This window comes from Dufourea novaeangliae, unplaced genomic scaffold, assembly GCF_001272555.1.
Source record: "Dufourea novaeangliae isolate 0120121106 unplaced genomic scaffold, ASM127255v1 scaffold16, whole genome shotgun sequence".
Taxonomy (NCBI): Eukaryota; Metazoa; Arthropoda; class Insecta; order Hymenoptera; family Halictidae; genus Dufourea; species Dufourea novaeangliae.
The window spans coordinates 1,565,799-1,591,132 of NW_015373891.1; the positions used below are offsets into that span (position 1 = coordinate 1,565,799).

At 39.5% G+C, this 25,334-nt stretch overlaps 1 protein-coding gene across 3 annotated transcripts in view; it reads right to left on the reverse strand.

Moving 5' to 3' along the window:
* The window catches only part of LOC107188687 (AF4/FMR2 family member 4), a 302,199-nt gene that overhangs the window by 159,664 nt on the left and 117,201 nt on the right, over positions 1–25,334 (reverse strand). For all 3 annotated transcript variants that reach the window (XM_015577030.1, XM_015577023.1, XM_015577039.1), the window contains exon 2: positions 13,815–14,001. In XM_015577030.1, coding sequence (XP_015432516.1) covers positions 13,815–14,001 — 187 coding nt within the window. The remainder of the gene's footprint in view (positions 1–13,814; positions 14,002–25,334) is intronic.

Here is a 25,334-nt window from a genome sequence, read left to right on the forward strand (position 1 = left end):
ACGTTTAATTAGAAGCTTCGTAAAAGCTTTCATTGAGTGCATCACTAATTGTAAGTAACATTATAATGTACTTAAACGAACATAGAATCGAACCGAATGATTACGATCTCAGGCGAGTTGGTCTGTAATAAATGTAAATACATTTCACGCTAGCACAGGCGATAAAGTTGCGTGTGTGGATACGAGGTGACGATTGAATATTAAAACATACCTAACGAGAACAATTAAAATTTAAAATAGAATTCTATCAGTCATAAATGTATTACAACAGAATGTCAGGACATATTTACGTATGTATTACGGTAATATTAATACAATTATAAATAAAATTAAAATTAAAATTAAATCCTACATAGATAATAGCTATTTGGTCCGTTCATTTGCTTAAAATGATTATACCTCCACAAAAAATATAAAAAGTTAAGCACCAATCAAGTGCTCCGGCACTAAAATATGAAAGAATTTAAAAAGGTAGTCTCACTCTGATCCTTGAACGACTGATTTAGATCTCTAATTGCTCCACCCGACAAACTGAACCTTAAATATTCTCCCCGTCCACATCGAAGCCAGGAGCTCACGGCGTCGATCGCCTGTTGCATCACGAAAGTCGAATTAATTAATCATTCGCCGTTCAAGGATCGAAGACGATCGTCGATTCCCGGAACAGAAACAAGACCCACCCTCGGGTTGTGCATGTAACTCGACAGGCCGGAGAGGGGTGGAGGCGAAGGAATCGCACAGAAACGGCGGAATATTCAACGAGTCGCGACGACAAGAGACGTTACGTAAACGATATTTAAGCAGTCGGTGGTCGGGATCGAAGGTTTAGCTTTCTCCTAAACGCGTCCGCGGGAAACCTGGCGGCGCAAAACGGTTGAGGTATTTCGCGACTCGACGCGTGTATAGTCGATGAAATCTATACAGCAGAGGTGTCCAACTGCTGCTCACGAATAGTATTACCAGATCGAGGGGGAAAAAGTTGGATGGTAGTGGGGAAAACTTGGATGAATGCGGGGGAAAAGTTGGATGAATGTGGAGAAATTCGGGTGGTAGTAGAGGAAAGTTGGATGGTAGTGGGGAAAAGTTCGATGAATGTGGGGGAAAGTTAGATGGTAATGGGGAAAAGTTGGATGAATGTGGGGAAAATCGGATGGTACTAGAGGAAAGTTGGATGGAAATGGGGAAAATCAAATGGTAGTGGGGGAAAGTTGGATGGAAATGGGGGAAAGTTGGTTGGTAATAGTCACTTCAATTTAACCTGCTGATTACATCTTTTTGGTATCTTCTCGAAAAAAATGTGTTTCGTACAATTAAGAACCAATCAAATATTATCATTAATAGACTACGACTTATATGTATTTATGTCATACACAACTACGTGAAATATGATAAATGGTAAAATTAACATCAGATCTCATACATTCTCTGTCTTATTCTTGTCTTAATAAAATCCTTATGAAGTGGAAGAAATTCCAATCTTCACATCAGTCTCTACAAATCATTTCGAAAAATATTATTTTGCATAAACTACCGTGATCTAGTTATTAAAGTGATCTAATAGGCGTCTACTGTACTAAACTACTGTACAAAACCAGATAGTGGATTAAAGAAAATGAATAATAATCATCTGAAAATCGTTATGACACATTTGACTCGTCATTATAGGGCGAGGGGTTAATTTACGACCACGGTATTCATATAGGTTCCACCTACTATACCTATCGCGGAAAAAGGGGGTGCTGGATTTTCTTCCGTGTATCACGAATGCAAGAAAGTTGGACAAGCAGGATTTCTACCCGGACCAGCCGGTCTTGTTTACGATCGAGTGATCCGTGCGTAACGCGTGTAAACGATTCGATAAGCGATATGGCGCTCCGCGGAAAAAAGGTTGAACGGGAAACGTCGCGTCGTGGGAGGGTCTGTCGATCTTGGATTAAACGTGGCGGAAACGTGATATTATGTAGAGCTGGAAAGAAGTCAGGCGGAAGGAATGCGAAAGGAATGTGGGTCCAATTGGATAAATCCCTATAGGCCCATCTTCCGAGATATAAACATGAAGAGAAGACACACGTATTTTTATTATTGGCCGAAACGGTTAGCAGACACAATCGGATCATATGAGCCCTTGATAGCATAAGTGGTGCAAGTGAATTTTTAATAATTTTAGTAAACATCGTAGAAAGATAGCAGTAAAAAGCACAACATACCTCCAAAATTGAAAATTTGTGATTTGTTTTAAATTAATTTTCTCAAAAACAAGTTTTAAAACCGGTTTGCAAATTCGTATTTAACTTATAAAACCTATCAGACGTGCCTATTAACGGTAGAAAAAGGTTCAAATTTGTTGAACAGTGTAACTCAACAGGGGATGTAGAGTATACCATCTCTCAATATCAGGTGATATTCAATTGATATTCTAAACCTCTAAATATATCAACATCACATTTATTGATTTACACGACCAATGCTTTCAAAGGCTCGTATAGCACCACGTGATGAATAGAGAGAACGGGAAACACAGCGTCCAGATTGTTAATCATTGGTCAGCGGGTAGCGTTGCAGGCGGATTTACGCAGAACGAGCTGAGTATTCTCCTGCACCTGTACCGTCCCGCTGGACTTCTTTTCAGCTCTGTATAATACCGTAAACTTCGAAGCAGTACAACAATTTTGACGTGAATTGGTTCTAGTGAATTATCCTCGCTATTCTTCGTTGCAACATTTCATACTACCGGGTGGCGCACATGAAACGGGGCCCGAAAGGAAAATAATTTTAACAAAGCCATATTTTGTATTTCCTAAAAAAAAATAAAACCTTTTTCAACCCTAAAATTCGATCGAATAGAAGAAAATAAATAATAATATAAAGATTTTATACAAGCACTAAAATATGCACATTTGCAATAGGAGGAGGCATCTCCAACTGGGAGACACTCCGTTCGGATAACAGAACGTTCGAGCATTAGAATACACGGATAATAGATGTCAGGATGTATTTTCCGCTACAACGTTTCACATAGCCCAAAAGATACTCGTACAACAGAATTGTACAGCTCACCGAACACATAAGACACCACTACACATCGAAACTGAAACTTGTAGCTTTCACAGAATGAACAGTTCTCCTCGAACGATCTTGTTGTTTTGCATCGCCGTATTACACCGTGAACGGATCAACTTCGGTAAAACCAAAGTCTTCGGAAATTCCCCGATAGAAGCTCCTATCTAATCCCAAACGCTGGATTTATAACAAGTACACGTAGTTTCGAAACCACGTCTGTTCCAGTTCGGTATCGAAGACCTTCGAATTCCTGAATTCATTAACCCTCCCGCCAGCCCCCAACAACTTCTCCGGGTAACTTTCGGTCACATCCCCTGAACCATAACGCTTCCAAAACCCACGCGTCACCCATCCTAACGACGGTTCCGATATCGAGAAGATGGACCCGAGTCACTGGCAGAGATTTCGTTCACCCAAACTGCACGATACATGCTTGAGGAATGGATGAGACTCGGGATAAATGTAACAGCTGTTATAAAAGAAATGCCAGTCAATGAACAATCGTCTCCTTCCATCTTTGTACACGAATTTCATCAGCCCTCGACCTCAATTGTCGCCAAATCCTATTGAAATAATACACCAAAAGTACGTTTGTATTATGTCTTTCAATTATATATATTTTTTACTTCATCCCGTAAAATTCTGTGAAATTTCTATTATGTTTTTAGTAAAAATATCATTTAACTCTTTGAGACACGGTGGTATGAAAAATGTCCCACCTTTTTTTATACCCAACTCGCATAGTGGAACGTTATTCATGTCACCTTTAAATCGTGGAAATACTAAAAATAAAACATAATTCAAGTAGATTAATATTTTGACACATTTCATACAAAAAGATGTATGTGCAACTAGGTATTTCTTTTATTGTAAAATCCTATGCTTCAAAGAGTTAAAAGAATCTTTCCTATGAATTCGGTTCTTTTTTCAAATTACACACGGTGTTACAATCGTCCCTAGGGGTAGGGACAAAAGTCTCAAATGAGTAATTTCAAAGAAAGTCTTATTTCAGAAAACCGGTGTAATACATTCCAAGTTTTCAGGTTTTAATTTCTAATCCAATAATCAAGGTTTATCATCTACAAACTTTTTTAAAAATTCTACACAATCTAAAAGTCACAGACTCAAAAAGACTAACTGTTACGTTTCTCCCTGGTTTCCCCTGCGAAGCAACAGAGAGAGACTAGACTCGAAAGAAAAGCTTTTCGAGTTCTTACGACCCAACACCTGTGCGAGGGAGTAATGTTCTCTTTCTTTCTCTGTTAAGGCAGCAGCTTTCAAGGTGGCGAAGAGACCTTTCCACCTGCCCGCCTCTGTAAACACCTCCACCTTAAGCCACGAAGGAGAAGAGACGCAAGGAGGAACACCTCTTATCCGACGCACAGAAATAAAAACGCTAGCGTCTGTTTTGTCAAAAAGAATGCCACCCCCCTCACCCCTCGTCCTGGGTATGTGACGCCAGCGAGAGAAGCTTTCCCCGACAAAGCGTACTCGGGGTCAGAAATCGTGCCAGACTACGGGATATCACAGGAGCCTTCTGATTAAAACGAGGATTCGCTGGACCGTCATCCCCCCCTGCTAAGCTATGTCCCGCTTACCCCGTGGTCCGTGGCACTTACATTGTCCGTCTGGCAAGCTAGCACGGTATCGTTCGTAATTACACGAAGTGAGTGTCCTCGCGTAGGTCCGAGTGTCTCGAGCATTCCAGTTTGCCGTACGAAGTAATTTAGAGAGGATGTAGATGGACAACGGAAACCACTATCACGATCATGGGCGTAGCCAGGTTATCAGTCAGGAGTGGGGGCAATGTAATTTTTTCCTCCAGAAAGGGGAGGGGGCAAAATCCAATGTTTTTTTTAAAGTAGTACAAAATCCACTTTTTTCCGTCCGGGAGGGGGGGGGGTAATTTTTTTCCTCCGGGAAGGAGGGGGGTAAAGTCCAATTTTTTTTCTTAAAGTAGTACAAAACCCACTTTTTCCGTCGAGGGGAGGGGCAATGTAATGTTTTTCCTCCGGGAAGAGGAGGGGGCGAAATCCAATTTTTTTCTTAAGGCAGTGCAAAACCCACTTTTTTTCGTCCAGGAGGGGGGGAATACCCCCTGACCCCCGACTACGCCCATGGCCACGATTAGGTATACAGTAAATCTTCGATGAGTGTTCGAAGATTCCTCGGCATTAACAAGGCAATGTCCCTAAGCGTAACACTGACTTTTTCTGAAGCCAATGATATTTTTTTTAGCCACGTATGGCCATTCGTTTATGGAATATTTACTGTTCAGTGCATACGAGCCTTCGAACACTCATCGGGAATTTACGGTAATCTAAATTGGAGTTGGGGACAATTTTATTTTAGGTATATAGCTATGTATATGGTTTCGATAGTAAAAAATAGTGTTAGTTAAGATCGACTGAGCTTTACACAAGTTACGGTAGTTAAATAATTGTGGTTGCCAAATCTCTACCCATTCGAGAATAAATATTATTTTATTATGAAAATAGTAATTTAAAAAATACTTCTTCCTGGAAATTCCTGAAAAATTGTTTAAAAATCACACGTCACAGTAGAATAACCCTTTGCATCACATTACTCGGTATTGAAAACGTGCTTAACATTACTGCGGATGTTTATGCACAAACATTTCCTGATCTGCAAAATGAATCGAAATAAACATTCTAATAAAGTGTACTATTACTTATTCGTTTATACAGAAGATGAACGTCTGTCCAATATTTATTTTTACACAGTAAACCGCGCCTGGACAATAATCGTGTAGAACAAACCAGACGATAATCGAGAGGAGTCTGTACAATGTCTTCTTCCGCCTTCTGCGTTCAATCGTCTCGATTCCCGATCGCGAAACGGTCTTCGCGGCTGTCTCCGACCTACCGATAACGATACGTGTCCCGCGCGAAACGACCGATAAAAACCGTGCGCGTGACTTTACGATCCCCCGTCGAACCAGACACGATTTACGAGCGTGTGTACCATTCTCTCTTTCTCTATTCCCTCTTCAACCGCGGCACGCGTTGTCCACTCCGATCCTAAGGCTCGTTCCTGCGTCCGTTTTCGTTCCCGATAGATCGCCCTGAATTCTCTCCCAGGGGTTCGTTCATCTCCTCGAATGCTCTCGGTCGAGGGAGAGATGCGATTCGAGAGACAGATATTGAGCGAATTAATGCGATGGATGTATACACTACACCAAGGTAACACCCCAGGTGCCCACGACTGATCCACCACCTCTCACAGTGGAATTGAGAATTGGGTGAGAAACTGGTGTGGTTTTGTTGAGTACGTGAGTTTAATTTGATCGTTAATTTAATCTTTTTTGGAGCAATTTACATAACTGGATTTTGTTTTTTTTTTTTATGTGTAACAATCGTGTATTCACTGCTTGATCCTTGATGGGTTAGTAGTATTCCCAGCGGTGTACGTTTCGTTTTAATTATATGTATCGTTTAATGTTCAATGTTCAGCGTTCACACCCTTTATTGCTTGTAAGAATAATTGATTCTTTTTATAAATCTCCTTCATTTTAACACTTCCATTTAAGTATTGACATCTCCTTCATTTTAGTATCTACTTATCCTATGATTGTTCTCCGTTAATAAATAGATCTGCTCTCAATAATAAAATTTCCAATTTTAAAACACCAATACATTTCTTCCTCTACCAAAGATATCAAAACCCACCTACAAATGAAAGAAAAAATCTGCACGACCAAAGGATGAGAAGAGAGTCTTTTTTTTTTTTTAATAAATACCACCCACGTGCTTCGCTCCATCATGTTTCCTTCTCTTACTTTCAGCAAACCTTTCCATCTGTGACACTAAGTTGTTGCCCCGAGTTAATTAAGAGTCGCATTAAAATTTGTGAAAGCCCACCAATCTCCGTGACCTGTCCGATCGTCGTTATACAAGCCGCAATAAAATCAACATTATTATAATTTCTGTATCCGGGGCATTACGGCCCCATTTCGGGCCAATAACGAGTCGAGCACCGCAATAAACGTAATACGAGGCCTCGGTGTTTTACGAGCGATGTCACTACGAAAATTTATTACGGTAAAGCCAAAAGTGGACGCCTCCTTTTTTCCGTTTCCTCCCCTTCTGTCCGTTCACCATCCCTATTTCACAGTCTCTCTTTCCCCTCAACTAACGCCGACTTTCACGACATTTCCGCGTGGCCATTAATACTTCCGTTTGCGGCCAGGCTTCGACGGGACTTAGGAAAAGGTCAGGAGCAGGTTGCACTGTCGTTTGCAAGGCAACAAGTTTAACGAGAAATGGGAAAAGGACCAGCCTCGCCCGGATTAAATTTCAAACGTCGTGAAACGTGGAAGCGACGTACACTACTGGCCAAAAGCTTGGAATCACTTGAGTTAACGAAATGCTCAGGTTTTAATGCTCTGATAAATGAGGATGGTTTAATATGAAGAAATAGCAGAGAATTTCATATTAGTGCTGTCTTGACATTGTGATTGTCGGTTTACAATTGTCGAAATAGGGGCACTCTGTACGTATTCGCGGTAAATAGATATATGTAATCAATAGACTGTGGATTTTATGCATTTATAGCATTTATATATATATATATATGTGAAATAATATTTTTCACTTGATTTTTAACACGTTAAAATCGTCACAAAGAGAACGAATTTTCTATGTTCATTCTTGCCTGTAAAGTTTACGTTCACGTCGTACGAACTACCAGAAAGTCATCGACCACAAGGTTCGATTTCCATTTCTTCTCGATAACTCCAAATCTTCTTAAATCATAGTGTGATCCAAAAACTTTTAGTCAGCAGTGTATTTCTACTGTTCAGAAAAGTGGAAACCCAGTCGTGAATCATTCTTCGACAAATACTTCCGCAGAAATCCCAATAATTTCTCAACACATCTGATAAATAATAGGATGACTAACTCAGGATTAGCAGCTAGAATGCATTCTCACATTAACAGACACCTATTTTCTCCCAGAACGAAACCGATTCCACCTAAACACCAAATGTCGCAAATTGCAGAAGAAAAGAGTCACACAAAACAATACCAAATAAACGACAACTAATGAACAGAGACGAAGCCATTAAAAAGAAAACAAACTGGTTTGTTGTGGTCATGAAAATCACGGAACGAGAGGAGAACCGGCGAAATTTTTCGGGAATGCAGCAGGTGCGAATGGGGGGAAATCCGGGTGGCTCGTAAAACGGTTATTAGGAAAGTTTAAAAGTCGCGAAACACCTGTTGAGTTCCAGAAGGAAGGCCCCCCCAGTGGCGATGTTCGAAAGGTCATTCGCGACTCGTACGAGGAATCGTATCGATGATTACGAGTCGATACTACTAACAACTTGGGGAGACGAAGACCATCATGCTACTTCGACACCTGCTCCAAGAATACAGCTGAGTACTTATAGAGGATAGACTTCTGAGTTTTACATCATTCCCTTAATAACTACGCATTTCCTTCTACATAATCATAACTGTCTTCTAGCAAAACAGTTCTGTAAATGTTTTTTCTCCTTTTTTTACTGTTTATTTTTGTAATTTTTCATATAGTCCTATAGGATCTCTGTTAAATTTTCTATACAGTACTATAAGTTTTTATAAACTCTGGTAGATCTTTGCGTATTATTGTAATATCTAAATTTTTCGTTTGTCCTCTAGACTTTCATATCTGGAAGCCAGAGCCAGCGTGTATTAAGTTACACTTTTCAAACTTTAGAGGGGAGCAAATCAAAGGTGCAAAAACCTTGTAACTTTGGAACCGTTCGGTAAGAACTGAGCGAAAAACAATTACTACCTTCGAACTATTAAATAGATTTAACCCCTTGCCATATGTTTTATTTTACGACTTCACTCCGAAGAATTACTTTATCGTTAATATTTTCCCAGATACAAAAGGAATTCTATTTTTATTCTAAATCTGAAATGTTAATACCAGCGATACAGTATTTTACGTCGACTCGAAGAAGACGAATAATATATATGTTTACTAAATTCATTGTGAAATCGTAATCACGTGTCTGAGTCGATGTTGTAAGGGGTTAAGACAAGTCTCTATATGTAGAAATGGTGAACTTTGCATTAATTACCCTATGTGTTGAACTTTACATTGTTTTAAAAATATGAATATATCCTTTTTAGACTATTATCTACCTATTAAAAACTAGACGACTTAGAACGAAATAAATTTTACCACCAGGAAGAGAGAAATATTTGATACCGGAAATATGTAAAATGTTATTTTTTTTAACATTCGACTTAATGCACTCTGACTCTTTATAAATAAATATTCGGATTATCATTAATTCCGTCACGAACTTCGATGGTCGAAAATAAATTTCTCCGGCGCGAGTGGTAAAGAGAAAGAAGACGCAAAGGGGGTTCCAGACGAAGAAGACGCCCCACGTTTACGAGGCATGGGAGAGGTCCTTGGCTCTGCCATTATGGTCGTATGGGATTTCTTGGTAGACCCTTCCCTCGGGCAGCTGCCTCCGCTTTCGGTATTCGTCTTCCAGATTCGAGAGTGAAATCGGAAGACCCCGAGGATCCTAGGTGCTCCGACGACCAGCTACGTCGAGAAGAGGGGATGGCCGAGGCGACGCCATATGGCGTCTAAACGAGGCGTCGACAAACTAATACCTTGACGAGCGACGACACCGGAATAAGCGCACGAACGAGTCGAGAAAAATTGAAGATGAACGTGACACACATGACCCCGGAGTTTCATGCATTTACGTATGGAATGACGCGCGAGGCTTTGAGATTTTTTCCTGGGGAATGTAAATATTATCGACGAGTTATTAAATGATTGAAATCGAATTGTAGATAGAGCTGACGAGATAAGACAAAAACTGAGATCTACTGACGTACTTGTAGATTAAAAGTGACGACAAAATGTACAAAAATGGAACAAAATAGAAACCATGGAATTTCTAGGATTTTACTGAAGTATACAGGGTGTCCTAACTAACAGGAGCGATTTTAGTATTGTCACTTGCTATTGATTTGAAGAAAATTTATTTTAATGAGTGAACAAAGTGATGTCCATCAACTTCGATACATGGTTGCACTAATCCCTAGTTATTTTGTTATTTAAATCTACTATTATATATTTGTAGATTTTGCATATTCAAGATCACACTATTACAGGTTATTGGATTGGTCTTTATCTCGAGTATTACGTCACACTGATAAAAATATGCAGTCCCATTTAAAAAAACATCGACGACCATAGAATTTCGAAAAATATTTACTTATTTTACGGAATAATTCCCATTAGAATACAAGTGAAAAAATATGATCTTGAGAAAAACTTTTGCTTATCATACTATTTGCTCTTTCTGACGAAATAATGCTTTCTTCTTAGAGTTTTGTGTATCTTCAAAAACAAGGGAGATACTGAAGGTGCTCACGTTAGATGGAACACCCTGTAGAATCGTAGACTAACCCGTTGCGTAAGGGTTGAGAGATATCTCATTTCGATATTCTAATTTATTTATATGTACAGTATTAACGACTGGTTGTATCAAAGTAATTAATTTTGATGGCTGACCCTCTCACGACGAAACGAACCCGTACATGAAAGTCGATAAAACGTTTGCTAGACTGAAAACCCATATCTCTATATACCCAATATCAGCTTTCACTACAAATTATAAAACTGTCAATCCTTGCTGACGAAACTTAGATATTAACCGTCCACAGAATTTTAAGCATTTTTCAAATGTAGATAGGGTAAACCAACCAGTAATTGACTGCACACCAGTAAATGACCATTAGGTAAGAAATATAAACGATAAATTTAAAATGATTAAATGTTTATAAATGGAGTATAATTGCACTTTCAATTTCCCATATTTTTAGTTTAGCGTATTAAACAAACATTAATAAGTACAATACTTATTAAAAATACTTCAGCAATGTAGCAGTCATTTACTGGGCTTTGTTTGCACTGTGTTAATAATTTTTTTGAAATCAGGATAAGAAATTATTTTTATAAAAATGTCAAGAAAAATATACGTTATTGCAATTTCAATAGATGTTTTGTTGTTATAAATAAATTCATTCAAGTATTAATCTCAAAGGTGCATAAATTCAACAATTCGATCATTCACTGGTTTACCCTATGTTGCATCAGTGCAACAATAGGAGTTAAAAGAATTCATCTAATGCGTATTTTGTCAATGTACGCGTGTTATAAAATTATTTACCGCGCCAGGGCATAAATTATAAATTAAATCACGTTATTATAATCATTTGTCAACCCACAATTTAGAATTTGGTTGTTTCTCAGCGCTCCAAGAATTCGATGAACGTGGGACCATACACAACTCGTTAATCATTCCGGATTCATTGTGTTGTATGAACGACTTAAACGATCGTATGACGTTAGCAAAGAAGGTATGTGTACTGATGTTTCGTGACGTATCGCGAGCAGATTCGCGATACACGGACCGTTTAGAACCGTGCGTACGCGATAGATCAGATTGTGTACAGTTGCTTGACAAAACGAAAGGGAGACAGATTTAAACGCGACGGAGAACCGATCCGCCATCTGTCACGCGAAGCGTGCCACGCGGTAAAAACACCGAGCAAATACATACTCATTCATTTCTTCCGGTGCGCTGGGTTTTGGTATTCGACGCGACACACGCGCATTTCTGTCCTCTGAGCGTAGAATATGAATAATCCGTGGATCAACGGTTAATTACGGCTGATACGATACCGAGCGTATAACATTAAAAATATTACGTAATATTATCCAATGTGTACGTCGACACGCGAATATAAGCTTTTCAACAGGGACTTTTAAATTTTACATAAATCACACATTTTGGATGAAAGTTCTGTATTTTTTTATTGGTATATAATGTGGAAAGTCTACAATTTATCAATTAAAAAGAATATCGGACAAATGTCCACCACGATCATTTTTACGGACGTCGATCCTTTTGTCAATGTTTCGATTACAGTTTTGTATAATTGCGACTCCTATCTCACCAATTACGCGTTGGATGTTGGTTTTCAAGACTTTAATGGATTGTGGATTATCTGTATAGAGTTGATGTTTCATATAACCGATAAGAAATAGTCTAATGGCGTTAAATTTCGTTCGCAATAAATTCATTGACTCCGAAATTTTGCAATCTGTAGTTTTCACAGATCCACCATTTCCGTAGTGGATTTTAATTATTTTTATGCGATTTTCTATTGAAATTGAAGACATTATAATAAATTGTAGACCTTGTATTGTACTTGACATATATCAAAAAATAGAATGACAAACCTGTCACCACATCGAAAATTGCCCCTATTAAAAAACAAAGTCCCTGTTGAAAAGCCCTTTACATTCGACCGATAACGCTGTTTTGTTTTACTGTAATTATTATGTGTAACGTATGTTATGGGGAACTTGGGTGTTTTTTACGACGTTGTGTGGTAATCTTACAGCAACACGGTAATGTTCGTGACTCTACAATTACAAGAAATCTACACGGACCTTTATTCGTTCTTTAATCTTGTGTTATAATTTAGGTTGTATGTTAATGTTGTGTTGTTTAGGTGTACCAATGAGAAATTCACTATAACTTCACGGACTTAGTATTAGTCTTTATGAAACTCGAGGATTTATAGTGCTTCATTTGTATTCATAATCAAGATCCTACATCATTTTCAATCAGTGGAAAAATCTTTTTACAAGATGAAGTAAATTGCCTCGTACTTTTAAAAATGGTGGATTACTTATTGGTACATCTAATGTTAGACTGTGGATTTCGTGTAAAATAAGAATATTAATAAAGTCCGACTTGATCTTTATCTACTAAAACTGTTCCTTCATGAAATAAGTTTGTATTTAACTGTTACTTGCATAAGTGAATACGTACGAACGTAAACAACCTACATAAACATCTATGTTATGCAATCACAGCAAATGCAACGGGATAAGACATGTACTATAATTGAAACTTTAATAAATTCTAACGCTGGCATAAGTTTCTTTTGTACTCGAGAAAATTATTCATTCCGGTAATCTGTTCCTATTAACTCCTGTTTTTATGAATTAGTCCAAGAATAGGAATTTGCATACCCATCCGCAGTCTACTTATAACGTACTGAATATTTACCTTTACACATGTCCGTGAAATAAACCACTGACTCTAATAAACGCCTTTCTACGTGACTCCTACTCCCCCGGATTGGTCAATAAAAGTGTAAATTTCTATGAACACCCACAGTCCAATAAAATACCAGTTCAAAAAATCTGAAGAAATTCCAGGATACTTATCAAAGTCTCTACTACATAATACAATCATTCAAGTCGAATGTTCCAAATTGTTTTCAATGCAGAACTAAAAATTCCGAGAAAAATCTTAGAAAAAAGAAAATTTCACTTAGGTAGCTAACGACTCTTATTGCATACAAAGGGTTATAGGTCAGGACAGCACTCTCGGATACTACTGCTTTTCACTATTATTCCAATAAAATTATACGAAATTCCAATTCCAAAGAACGAAACAACAAACGCCAGACGAATCCTTATGAACGCGTTCACGGTAAACGTGTGTGTCACCCTCGTGCTCGCGACAAAAAGGAAATCATATTTACGCGAGCTCCGAATTAGACGACAGGGCGGGTCTCATCCCAGGAGATCCCTTAATCCTGTTTCCTGGCGGAACGAGCCGCATCGGGGGCAAACTTTCGGGGGCCAAGTATCCGTAAACGATACAAAAATAAGATCCGAGGATATAGACTTACCCTGACGGGAGCGCGGAACAGCGGCGCAGCGATGGCGTGCGGATTAGCATGATGGTGAGCGTGGTTGTGGTGGCCATGGTGATGGTGTCTGGTGTCAGGACCACCTCCTGCAGCCGCCTGTTCGGCCTGGACCGACATCGCCGCGCGGGCCTGTCGTTCCCGCTGCCGAAGCCGGTCCCGCTCCACGCTGAAAGACAGAAATTGAGCTCTGGTTAGTCCTCCTAAACACTTCTGATCGTTGTCTGATCGTGTTAACGTGACTGATTCGATGTAGCGAATTTGGATTAAGCCTTTGGACTAGAACTGTAAGTATTAGAATATTCGAACTATTCGAATTATTTTAAATACTTCGAATAGTGCGAAGTATTCGAATAATTCGAATAGTACAAAGTATTCGCATCATTCAAATAGTATAGAGTATTCTAATAGTATGGAGTATTCGAATAATTTGAATAGTATGGAGTATTCGAATAGCACGAAGTATTCGCACAATTCGAATAGTATGGAGTATTCGCATAATTCAACTAGTATAGAGTATTCTAATAGTATGGAGTATTCGAATAGCACGAAGTATTCGCATAATTCGAATAGTATGAAGTATTCGAATATTTGAATATTCGAGTAGTATGAAGTATTTGTATTATATAGATATTCTTCTGGAATTCTGGGTCAAAATGGTCCTACACACCGCGGTCCGAGGGTTAACGACGTACCGAAGGGAGAAAGAATTATATTAGTTCTAAATGTACATTTACTCCAAAGTTTCACCATTAATAAGCGCAACAGAGCATTTCACTTACGGGAAAATGAATAATATTCGTGTTTATTAAATTCAGTTCACCTGCACCACGTGGGGTGAATATTATGAAGGAAGGAGTTAAAGGTACACTGTGTTCGAATAATTCTTGCTACTTGCCGTTATATTGACTCACTGTAAAGCTGTAATAACTACACAGTAACCGTCAATTCTGCTATGACTCTATGAAAGACGGATAGTATGTTCCTCGCGACTTCCGACCGACGCAATATGTGTCGTCATTGCTGTCGACTTTTGTGCAACCACGGTAGGATGAAAATTATTATGTTCCACGGTGTGTACACCTACTCGGATGATTTCATCGTTTAGCATTCGCGGCGGATCGCTTACCAGTAAATACCAGTGCACGATGGAACGATCATGGGATCCTCTATGTTCCGCCACGTGTACATTAACGACGCAAAGTGTTTTAATTGAACTCGATCGACCCTTGTGCGTAGCTCAAATAATTCTTACACAAGTATCGAGTGGATAACATTGACCTAAAATCAACACTGAACTACTGAAACGATTCACTTTATATTAACACAATCACCGCCGCCCGTTGGCCATCGGTGTGACCGACAGAGAACTTTCCGTGCACGTCGCGTCGATCACCAGTGAGCGCCATACAATACAAATTTCAATGTCATACACTGTCGAAATAGACTCCACGGTGAACGTGTTAACTCATTAGGACTTCAACGTCGCGTTAACGCGTTATTTCACTCGCAATTGTTTTTTCAGTGAATTTACATTATTGAATTCTGTTTCTCATGTTGCAGTTATGAAAGAGGATCTCAAAGATTTGCTTAATATTTTTTTCGTCACTATTTCTTCTTCCACTTAGATCCTACGAGATTTTGAAATTTTAAGGAACTCAACTATTTATAGTACTATTTATCAATCACTTCTTTCTTAAATCGTAGACATTTTTTAGCGTACCTTTTTCATGTACTGGACTTCTACAAAATGGTATCAAGTATTATAATATATTTTATATATTTCGGCAAAGTAATGTATGTAAATAATTTTAGTCGTGTTATTTAAAACAAAAATTTCCCAAAGTTGTATAAACGCAACATTTTCTACACAAAAAGTACCAATCTAAAAAACTATTCCAACATGTATAATCCTGCCTGAAAACTTGTCTACTACTCATTTCACTGTTTTATATTTGCGTACAATTTCTCGGCACACTTTTCCACACGCGCAATTATTGTAAACGAATTGCCCTCTCAGGTCGAATAAATCCAGGACAGTCACCCAGCAAGCTTAAAATCCCGATCTTTTAATAAATTCAATTTAGTCGACTCGCTGCGACAACAGCGACGCGCCTCCGACGAGATGCTCCGAGAACGGGCCCAGAGCGAGGCGTGTTCCCTGCACGCGACACACGCGAACGCCTTTATCTTCCGAAAGGAAATCCACGGAGGAGGAATTTCATTGCGCGTCTGACACACCGCCGAGAATAACCAGCGCGTTTTAGGAAATACCAAAAGAATGGGGGGAAGGGGAACTAACGGCGCGCGGACGCAAATAGAGAGAGGAAAGAGAGAGATTCGTGACGAGCCATAGAGAGCAGCTGCAGCTGGTGCGAACACCTGTTTAGCCGCGTTTCCGGCGACACGACGCGACGCTTGGGATCGCCGTGCAACCAATCAACGGACACGCGACACTACGACCAGTCTGAAACTGCAGATTCCGTCGGGATCGCGAGAAATTCCCGGCGTTCCTTGCTACGACGAAGCTTAACTCTCGTTTGAGATCTAGCGGTGGAGCATCGTTCGAGATATCGATCGATATCGTCAGTTAAGTTCTTAACACTAGAACTATCGACGATAAATGCATATTTTGGATAAACATGAGAAACTTTTGAAAATTTAAAAATTTACTAATTTCTGCACTTTCATATCGTAATAACAGGTGCAGAAGATCTGAGAAAATGTATTGTTATAATATTTTAATCGTCGTTGTAAGAGTGTATTGACAAGACATTTTGACTTTCTTGGTCGTTCTAGTGTTAACTATTCTAACTCCATTTTTTTTTTAAATATGGTTATTCAATTTTTGTGCTTCTTATTGGTTCAACTACCCTCCGATTTCGATCATTATTGGATTTTTTAGTCGTTGTTCATATTTGGAGATACAACCGTTAAAAAAAAAAAATTTCACAGTTTCAGAGTTAGGACTCGGAAGAATATTTATTGTTTTCCAGGTTGAATTTTTCCAGGGTGAAATTGTAGAAAAGCTACCTACCCTCCGATTTGGATGATTTTTGGATATGTTGTAAAATTCGACATTTTGAACAACTTTTTCCTATACACATAACGGGGGGAGTTACTTAGTTTCCTAGATATTCGTGAAAAACGTTTTCAACCCCTCGTGAATTTGTTTTTTGACCGAAGCCGAGCCTCTGCTTAGCTTCTATTTACTCTATTTTGATTGGTTCCACAGAGGGACTCTCCCTCAGTGGTGGGAATAACGCCGTTACTCGTGTCGCATTCATCGAGGAATCACTGTAAATATCTATTCAGTATACAATATATTATAGCGTGTTTGATTATTTTATTTATATATCCCTGCTTCTATAATATTAAACTTCGTAAACCTTAAACTCAGTTTTCTCACTTTAGAAAGTAGTAGAGCCATAACAATTAAGACCTACAGCAACGACACTGGGATATATGTTAAATTACAATATGAAATGTTAGTATCATATATTTCTCCACATCATTGATTCAAGTTTCTACAGTTTCGAAATCTTACAAAATTTCCGATTCGAGTTTCGAGGATTTAAAAATTACATTCCAACCCACCCCTAATTTCCACCGTACCGAGATCGATCCACCGAATATCGACCACATTCGTCAGCAACCGACTGTTCCAAGGTCCGTAGTCGACGATGGTTTCGTAGTTTAGTTGTGTTTTTTTTTTTTTTTCTCGTCCGCCGGAAATATCAGCGGAAGGACTGGAGTCGCGGGGAAGATCGAACGGTTGGATAACGGTGAGTAGCGAGAGAAAATTCACGGGAACCCATACGCGAGGCGGATCCGCGATCCAGAATTCGTGGTGTCGTGTCGGTTCGATGAAGTTGTCCCGGGGGCCATTGGCCGACCAGCCGGCGACGGGACGGATATTACCGGCGGCGAGGAAGCATCGCGCGCACGTATATCTCTTCCCATTACGAGTTTAGATACGAATGATTTCCTGGTTGCTGAAACGCAGCCGGTGGACTGGGGACAGAATACTTTCGCGTATAGTCGATGGAACTTATATATAGCGTGGTCGTAAATTAAAGCGTTAAGAGACGACAGCCATTGATGGAGTCGAACTCAGGGTCGCAAACGTCTGATGAAAGTAGGTGGGTGCTTTGACTCTTGAAAGTGAGATGAGGCGGTAGAAATCATTTGTCAATTGATATTTAACCTATTCACTGACCGTTTGTCCCGAGTGATACGATGTAATTGTTAAAATGATACATACATACGTGTATAACACGTTTTTTTTTTTTTTTACATTTTTTTATGGTGGATAGAAGTAGTTTAAAAAATCATATTATATATTAAATTATTATTATTATTGTACGGGGTGTCACAAAATAGTTGCAAGTCCTTGAAAAGGATAATTCCTGGGATGGTTTGAAACAACCTCTTCCTTAGGGAAAAAAAGTTGTTTCAAATTACCCTAGAAATCAACCCTTTCAAGGACTTACGCCTATTTTGGAACACCGTGTATATTAAAATATACATTTGTTTTACCACAAGTCGTAAGTATTTGATAAGTATCAATTCACAGGCATATGACGCCAAAGTGTCATCGACCAAAAGCAATTATCGCTCACACGACGTCATCCGTCATCGCAGTGTTAACCATGCTTCTCAACGACATACGCACGAAAGTCGCAACACAACTAACGGATGAATACGCTCAATAACGTTTCAACTCCAAAGCGTGACGATTTCAATCGCCCTGAGTGGAACAGATCGGTAACTGGAGGGTGCCACTTAAATGTGCACCGTCACGCCACTATGGCGTCATCGGTCGTCGTAGAGTTAACATGAATTCTGACAGATACACGTTTCTCGAAAATATATCCGTCATTTTTACCGTTTCCCCGTTCGTAAATAAATTTATGAATGCTATAATAGCTTAAATTAGAAACATTCAATCCCCAGAGCAAACGTTTTGGTAAGAATCTTTCTTTCAAGATATTCACCTCTTAACCCTTGTGTAGGCAACGAAAATATATTCACGATTATTGAGCAACCGGAATACTACTATTCTGACAGATTAAATGAACATAGATAATTTTATTTTCATAATTTTACTCTTAGTTTTCCCTTCCTATAATATATCAAGTGCTGTTTTAGACAAGAACATAAAAAATTGTGAAAGGAAATTTACAAATGGGTACCAGGGTACCCGGTTGCCTACACAAAGGTTAATGGTTCCTTTCGATGCTATGGACGTGCATACACGTTTTATGAATAGTAGTAGTGCCATAAACAGTGGAATATTCCATCCACATGTGACCTATTCGTCAAAAGTATTGCCACACCGAAAGGGTTAAAGGGGAAAAGAATTTTTCATTCTCTGGGGAGCATTTGATTTGAAAAACTGACCATAATTCCAATTTTTCAACTTAATTATTAGACTGCAAATTTTATGCATTTATAGTATACACGATCATTTAGTGCTCAGTATAATAATAACATTAACGAAGTTAAGCCAGATTTTCACTTTATCGAGTGAACGAAATTATGTTTGGATCTAGTCAATAAACATCCGCAGTCTATTAATTACAAATAGAAAGACTGTTTGTTTCATAATATTATTAAAATAGAGTGATGGCAATATTTTTAACGTCAAATTCTATACAAAAGTATAATCCAAGACAAACAGATTCGCTCTCCCCACATAAAGGGTTAATAAGAAAAATAAAGTTAACGCACAAAATATAACACCTCTACAATAACTTCAATAAATCTGTATACTATATTTGATACTTTCGATAATAAAAATTTCACATTCGCGTTCTGAATAGAACAGACAAAATCCCCGAAAATTTATCCTCATCGTAAGAATGTTCGTCCTTCCGAAAGTATTCTAACCGGTAGATTTCGAGATTACAATTAAGAGCAAACTCGGACGGCTTCATCGGGACGGGTCACAAAAGCCGGCAAAGTTCATCGCACTAACGAAGCCTGCGCGTTTTCGTGATTACCGGCCCGATAAATGGGAGTTGGGGCAGCCGTCAGCCGGTGCCATATTCGCGCGCGACCGAGTCGGCGACTTCCATCGGGGTGAGGGCGTGCAATTTTCAAAATTTCGCGACCGACAATTCCGCGCAATCGTTCACCCCCGGTCGACGACACGTCTATCGATGTCATCGTGTATCCCGACGAATCGTTTCGCCACCAGACGGGCGCAATTGATCGTCGACACGAGACCGACCATCCCCCCACCCCCCCCCCCCGTCCCTTTTTTTTTTTTTAGCACAAATATCAACGCGTAGCCCGTCCATAAATTTGTTTTACTATCCCAGTTATATCATACTTCTGTTCCGTTTTTTTTTCCATTGTTACGATCGATATTTCGCCATTTCCATTTTTGCCGTTCAATTAAATCAACCCTTATTATATCCTTATCCGGAGAGTGCCTCGAGTTTGGTTTGTGCGATCGTCGATTATTCAGTACTATAGGAACGGTAAACAGCTTCGTCTTTGTTGGTATCATTCCTATAAATATCGACGATGTGCTCCGAGAGATTAATGATCCTATCGTTAACAAGACACTGCGACTAGTGATTCCTGACTGGGTGGCGTATGGGTAAACGGCGGAGATTGTTGGAAATCTGTGCGCAGAGAAATCTTGCAAACGATAATTGTCCGTCTGGTATTTATATGGAAGATATAACAATATTATATAAATCAGATGTATTTCATAGACTCCTATGGACTACAAATGTACAAAATCCGCAGTGCAATTATTACCATTATCATTTCTCCTTTAAAAAAAAAAAAACTCCAATCCTAATAGAGGATATTTATATACCCGACGGTAGAAAAGACTGCATAGCCTATTTCCGTTCCAAATATCGCCGCAACGTTGGGGATGAGGAAAAAGGTTGGTTCGCATAAAAAAGGAAAAAGAGGGTCGCGTCGATTCAACGAGTCCGCGAAAAGTGGAGCAACTGTTGCGGCGAGCGAGAGGTGATTAGCCGGTGTCTTTTAACCTGGCAGGGATTCGCGGTCGGATACCTGGCAGACGGTGGAGTTTTTCAAACGAATCATTTGGCGATGGACCGATCCCCCTCCGGAATATCGCCGCCGGAAATAATTAACCCGCGTTAATCGCGGTCCATTTGGAATGGTAACGAAGATGGGACGGGTTTAAAACGGTTCCAGCAGATTCTGGCGCCCCCTAGAGAAACTTCGGGGGTGGGGAAAGTCAATTCGGCGGAAAGCAAAACCGATGGATCTGATTTCAGTTTTCCACTCGATCGTTCCCACCTTTCTAACTTTCCAATCTTTCCGTCAGTTTCAATCGTACCCAGTTGATGTTGATTCGACGGCTCGCCTTGTCGAATTAAAGGCGGATTTGTGCAGTTTATTTGAACGCGGAAAAGGCGGTAAAAAATGTACCTGGGGTTAATATTGTCGTAGGGAATCCATGCGTGAGGATTTGAAACGGGGGATGAGAATGATCGTGTTGTCGATGAAATTTCCACTCGATCGTGAATACGTTAATAGACGAGCTGATTTCGATGACCTTTCCGTTTACGTCACGCGGTGTGGTCAACCGAGAGATGCGACAGTTGTTTACAAATGTTGGAAGATTCTGCATGAAATATTTTCAAGTTAATGCAACATGATTTGGCAAGAAACAATGCAATTTGTTAATTTTGATTAATATATAGTTTGACGTGAACGATTTTCAAACTTCTTGTTCAGGAGAAAAAGAAACTGATTAATCCTTACTCCCATCAAGGGGAAGAAAACGTTTTGTTGAATACGATTCGTTTCTAAAACTATCTGTTTAGTTACTTACATAATTGATGCATTCCCAAGGATAAGCAAATTCATTATTTAGATAGAGTTTCGAATAACGAATAAAAGATAAAAAAAAAAAACTCGTAATTTTCCATTAAAAATAACAGTTCAATTGCAGTTCGCAAGTGACAAAAGAAAATAATAATCACATGACATCAAAATTGATAAATACATAAAGCACTAAGAGCTGTTTAATCTTAATCAATATTTTCTTAAAAATTCCTATCGCGAATAATTCCAGGCTCTGTAATATATTGTTGTAACTGTTTCTAATCTAATTTTCATTAAATATTATGTATGTACACTGGGTTTATACCCGTTAAATAACTAAAAAAAAAAAAAAAATCTCTAACTTCACCCGGCCCAGAACTCCAGCCTAGTCCAGTAACTCGAATCACCCTGTATATAAATCACCTTTTTTTTACCTACGAATCTATTCCATCATCGAGGCAAATTCCACGGCGATTCGATTCCGTTTTCGAGCCGAACCATGCGCGTATCTCCCTTCCACGATTCCACCTCTAACTTCACCCGGACCAGAACTCCAGCCTAGTCCAGTAACTCGAATCACCCTGTATATAAATCACCTTTTTTTTACCTACGAATCTATTCCATCATCGAGGCAAATTCCACGGCGATTCGATTCCGTTTTCGAACCGAACCATGCGCGTGCCTCCCTTCCACGATCCCGTTCACCGATCGCTTCCAAAATAAAGTTACCGATACCCATATAGAACCACGGTGGACGGCAACCCCGCCACGAGCATGGAACACAAAGAGGAGAGAAAATATTGTTCGAGGTGTCCGGTGAACCGCGGTACGAGTCGAATCGATTCGCGTGGCCGGTTCGTAAAAACCGTCAACCGTTCTGGGAAGAACGCTCGCGCGCCCGTCACAAAGGGGTACTTCCCAGCTTTCCGCCTGGCCTGTGTCCTCTTCGATCGCGGTCCGATAAAGGATTATTACGTTATCCACAGAGAGAGAGGGGGGGGGAGGGACCGAACGGTGGTGAACGGGTCTTTCTCTCTCTCACGTCTCTGTCGGTCAATAAAACATCGCGACCATGTTTTACGACGGACCCGTCGAGCGTGTTCACCCTTTTTATACGGGTCGATAGTTCACGGCACGAGGACAGCTCCGCTGACGGATTCCACAGTCGCCTCTCTCCTCGATGTCCCCTATATCGCGACCCGCGGGAACGGACAACATCCAGTCGACGCCAGTACCGTTCCCATTCTCGATGATACCCGTGGGTGTGAGGGATCCGTTGGAGAAATCACTTAGGAATTTATTCACCGACGGCCTGTATTGTGACAACCCAAACGGGGCCAATTCGATTCGCGAAACTGTCTTGCTTTTGTTTTGTATTCGATTAAAAAATCGTATGACGTCGACACACATATTGAGTGAGGAATATGGGGGAGGGGTGGGAACGAAGAGGGTGGCACTCAGTGATGAGTGGGCGATTTATCGCAATTTGAACGATTTTTGTAGGACTGAAGTTCTGATGAATTTCTTGTGGAAATTAGAATCGGGCGGTTTCGAATTTGTGGGAGGTGAGTGCTGAATTTGGACCATCGCTTAGGTACGGGTACTACTGTAATTTATGACGTGTAAAAAATTTTTACGGTATGATAGACAATATGATAAACTAGAAGAGAAATAAAATGCTCGCCTCTTGAAAAATAGCGACACCCCTTTTTCAGTTATTTGGGGTCTTTTTACGTTTTCAAGCGATTTTTCTATAAACATTGACACTTCTTACATTTTTTTTTTTTTTTTAATAATATGGGGTATGCGATACTCCAGTGTACTAGCAATCTTAAAATTTTAAAGTGCAAGGGTTAACTAACTTAGTAACGAGGGAAACATTGTCTGTTGTACGGTGAAATTGCTTACACATGACAAGTTACAGAGCAGTTGTCCAACCTAGGCGAAGGTCCAAATTCAGCAACCTTCTCCTATATGTATACACTGCACAGCATAACTATAACACTACCCTACAATTTGAACCAAGTATATGTCTGAAATCGTGTTGAGAAACAATGTTTCTCCAGAAAAGGATAGATTATATCAATCACAACAGATTATAATATTTTAACCACAATACATAAGTTGAAAATATTTAAGGTAATTGTATAGTTATGCCATGCAAGATATTATACATATTTTTGTACGCATACTTCATTATATACATCAATTTCTTTAAAAATGTACTTAAATTTAAAATTCCCTCGTTAACTGCGCGTTCATGATCTTTCTAACAGCATCTGCGATCTTAGATAGCTGTGCTTCTGAGAATCTTACCAAAAAAATCTGGCAACACTAGCGGTACTGCCGATCTGTATTTCGTGTGTTTTTACAGGAAAATTGAAGCGAGCTATGGCGAAGCTCTTCCCGTTAATCAGCTGGAAATTCCGTCTCGTGAATCGACGCGCGAAAGGTTCGAGCGCGCTGATCACTCCCACCTATTGCAGCCGATAACGAAACCCCGTCCGATTTCCCGCGTTTCGCAACACCCAATGCAGGAGAGACTCGCCACGAAGGAGATATAATAATGGGCAACAACGGCGGTGCGGGATCGATCGACGTCAGCGGTGACGTTCGAGCGCGAGCGATGACGCGACGGGGCAACCTTTTTAACACTGTGCTCTCTATTCTCCGGCGGGAATACCGGAAACCCGGTGCATTCCGACACTAAATAGAGGTACCATCATCTTGTATCATCGCGAGTTCCTCCGTGACGTAGATATTTCACACCCACGAGAGCCCGATGTTGCTCGATCCTTTCCTCTCTCGAAGATTCGGTTAAATCTGTCGTGATGGGTGAATTATTGAGTATACCATGAATCTTGGATGTTTCATGTACGTATTTCACTTGAAGATTTATATCGGAACGGGAAATATTTGCGATCTATCAGTATTTTCCGGGTGTGCTTTTGTAGGCATTGAATCAGACGGGAAATAAATGGCCAATCAATATTCATGTTTATAGTGGTTTAACACTTTCACCGTGAAACCTATTTCGGCTCACGTTCCGTTCACCCGAATTGTATTGTATTTCACATTTGCATTCCTACGTCACATGTCGGTCAACGGTGTAATCGACGCGGCAGTGAATGTGGTAATTCTATGCAGGATACTGTGGCGGACAGAAGTTACCATTTTTCTGATTCTTCGCATTTCTATTATATCTTAACTTCAATTTGAAACCTTAATATATCCGGTTTTCAACTCCCTATCGGAATATATATGTTAAATATATATTGTAGCATCAAGTTGATGTGTAAAAAAAACAATAAAAGTAAAACAGATCGAAAAAATGGTAACCTTTTTGTCCACTACTGTAGACGTCGCGAATCAAAATGTGGAAATCTGAAAATTACGTTACAATCCTGAGAATATTTCAGATTAATTTATAAGATAAAATTTCGTTAAGTAAATTCAATCCAGAAAACCACAAATATTCATTCAACTCCTAACTCCGAAACTCTGAAAATTTGTTCCCTTAACAGTTGCATCTCCAAATCCTAACAACAATTAAAATTTTATGTCGATAATAAGATAAAACTACATTCAATATTGTGCTAAATATCTATTGAATAATCTGCTTTCCTGCGTCTACAACAGTAAACTCTGTAAACTGTAAACTCAATTCTCTAAATTTAC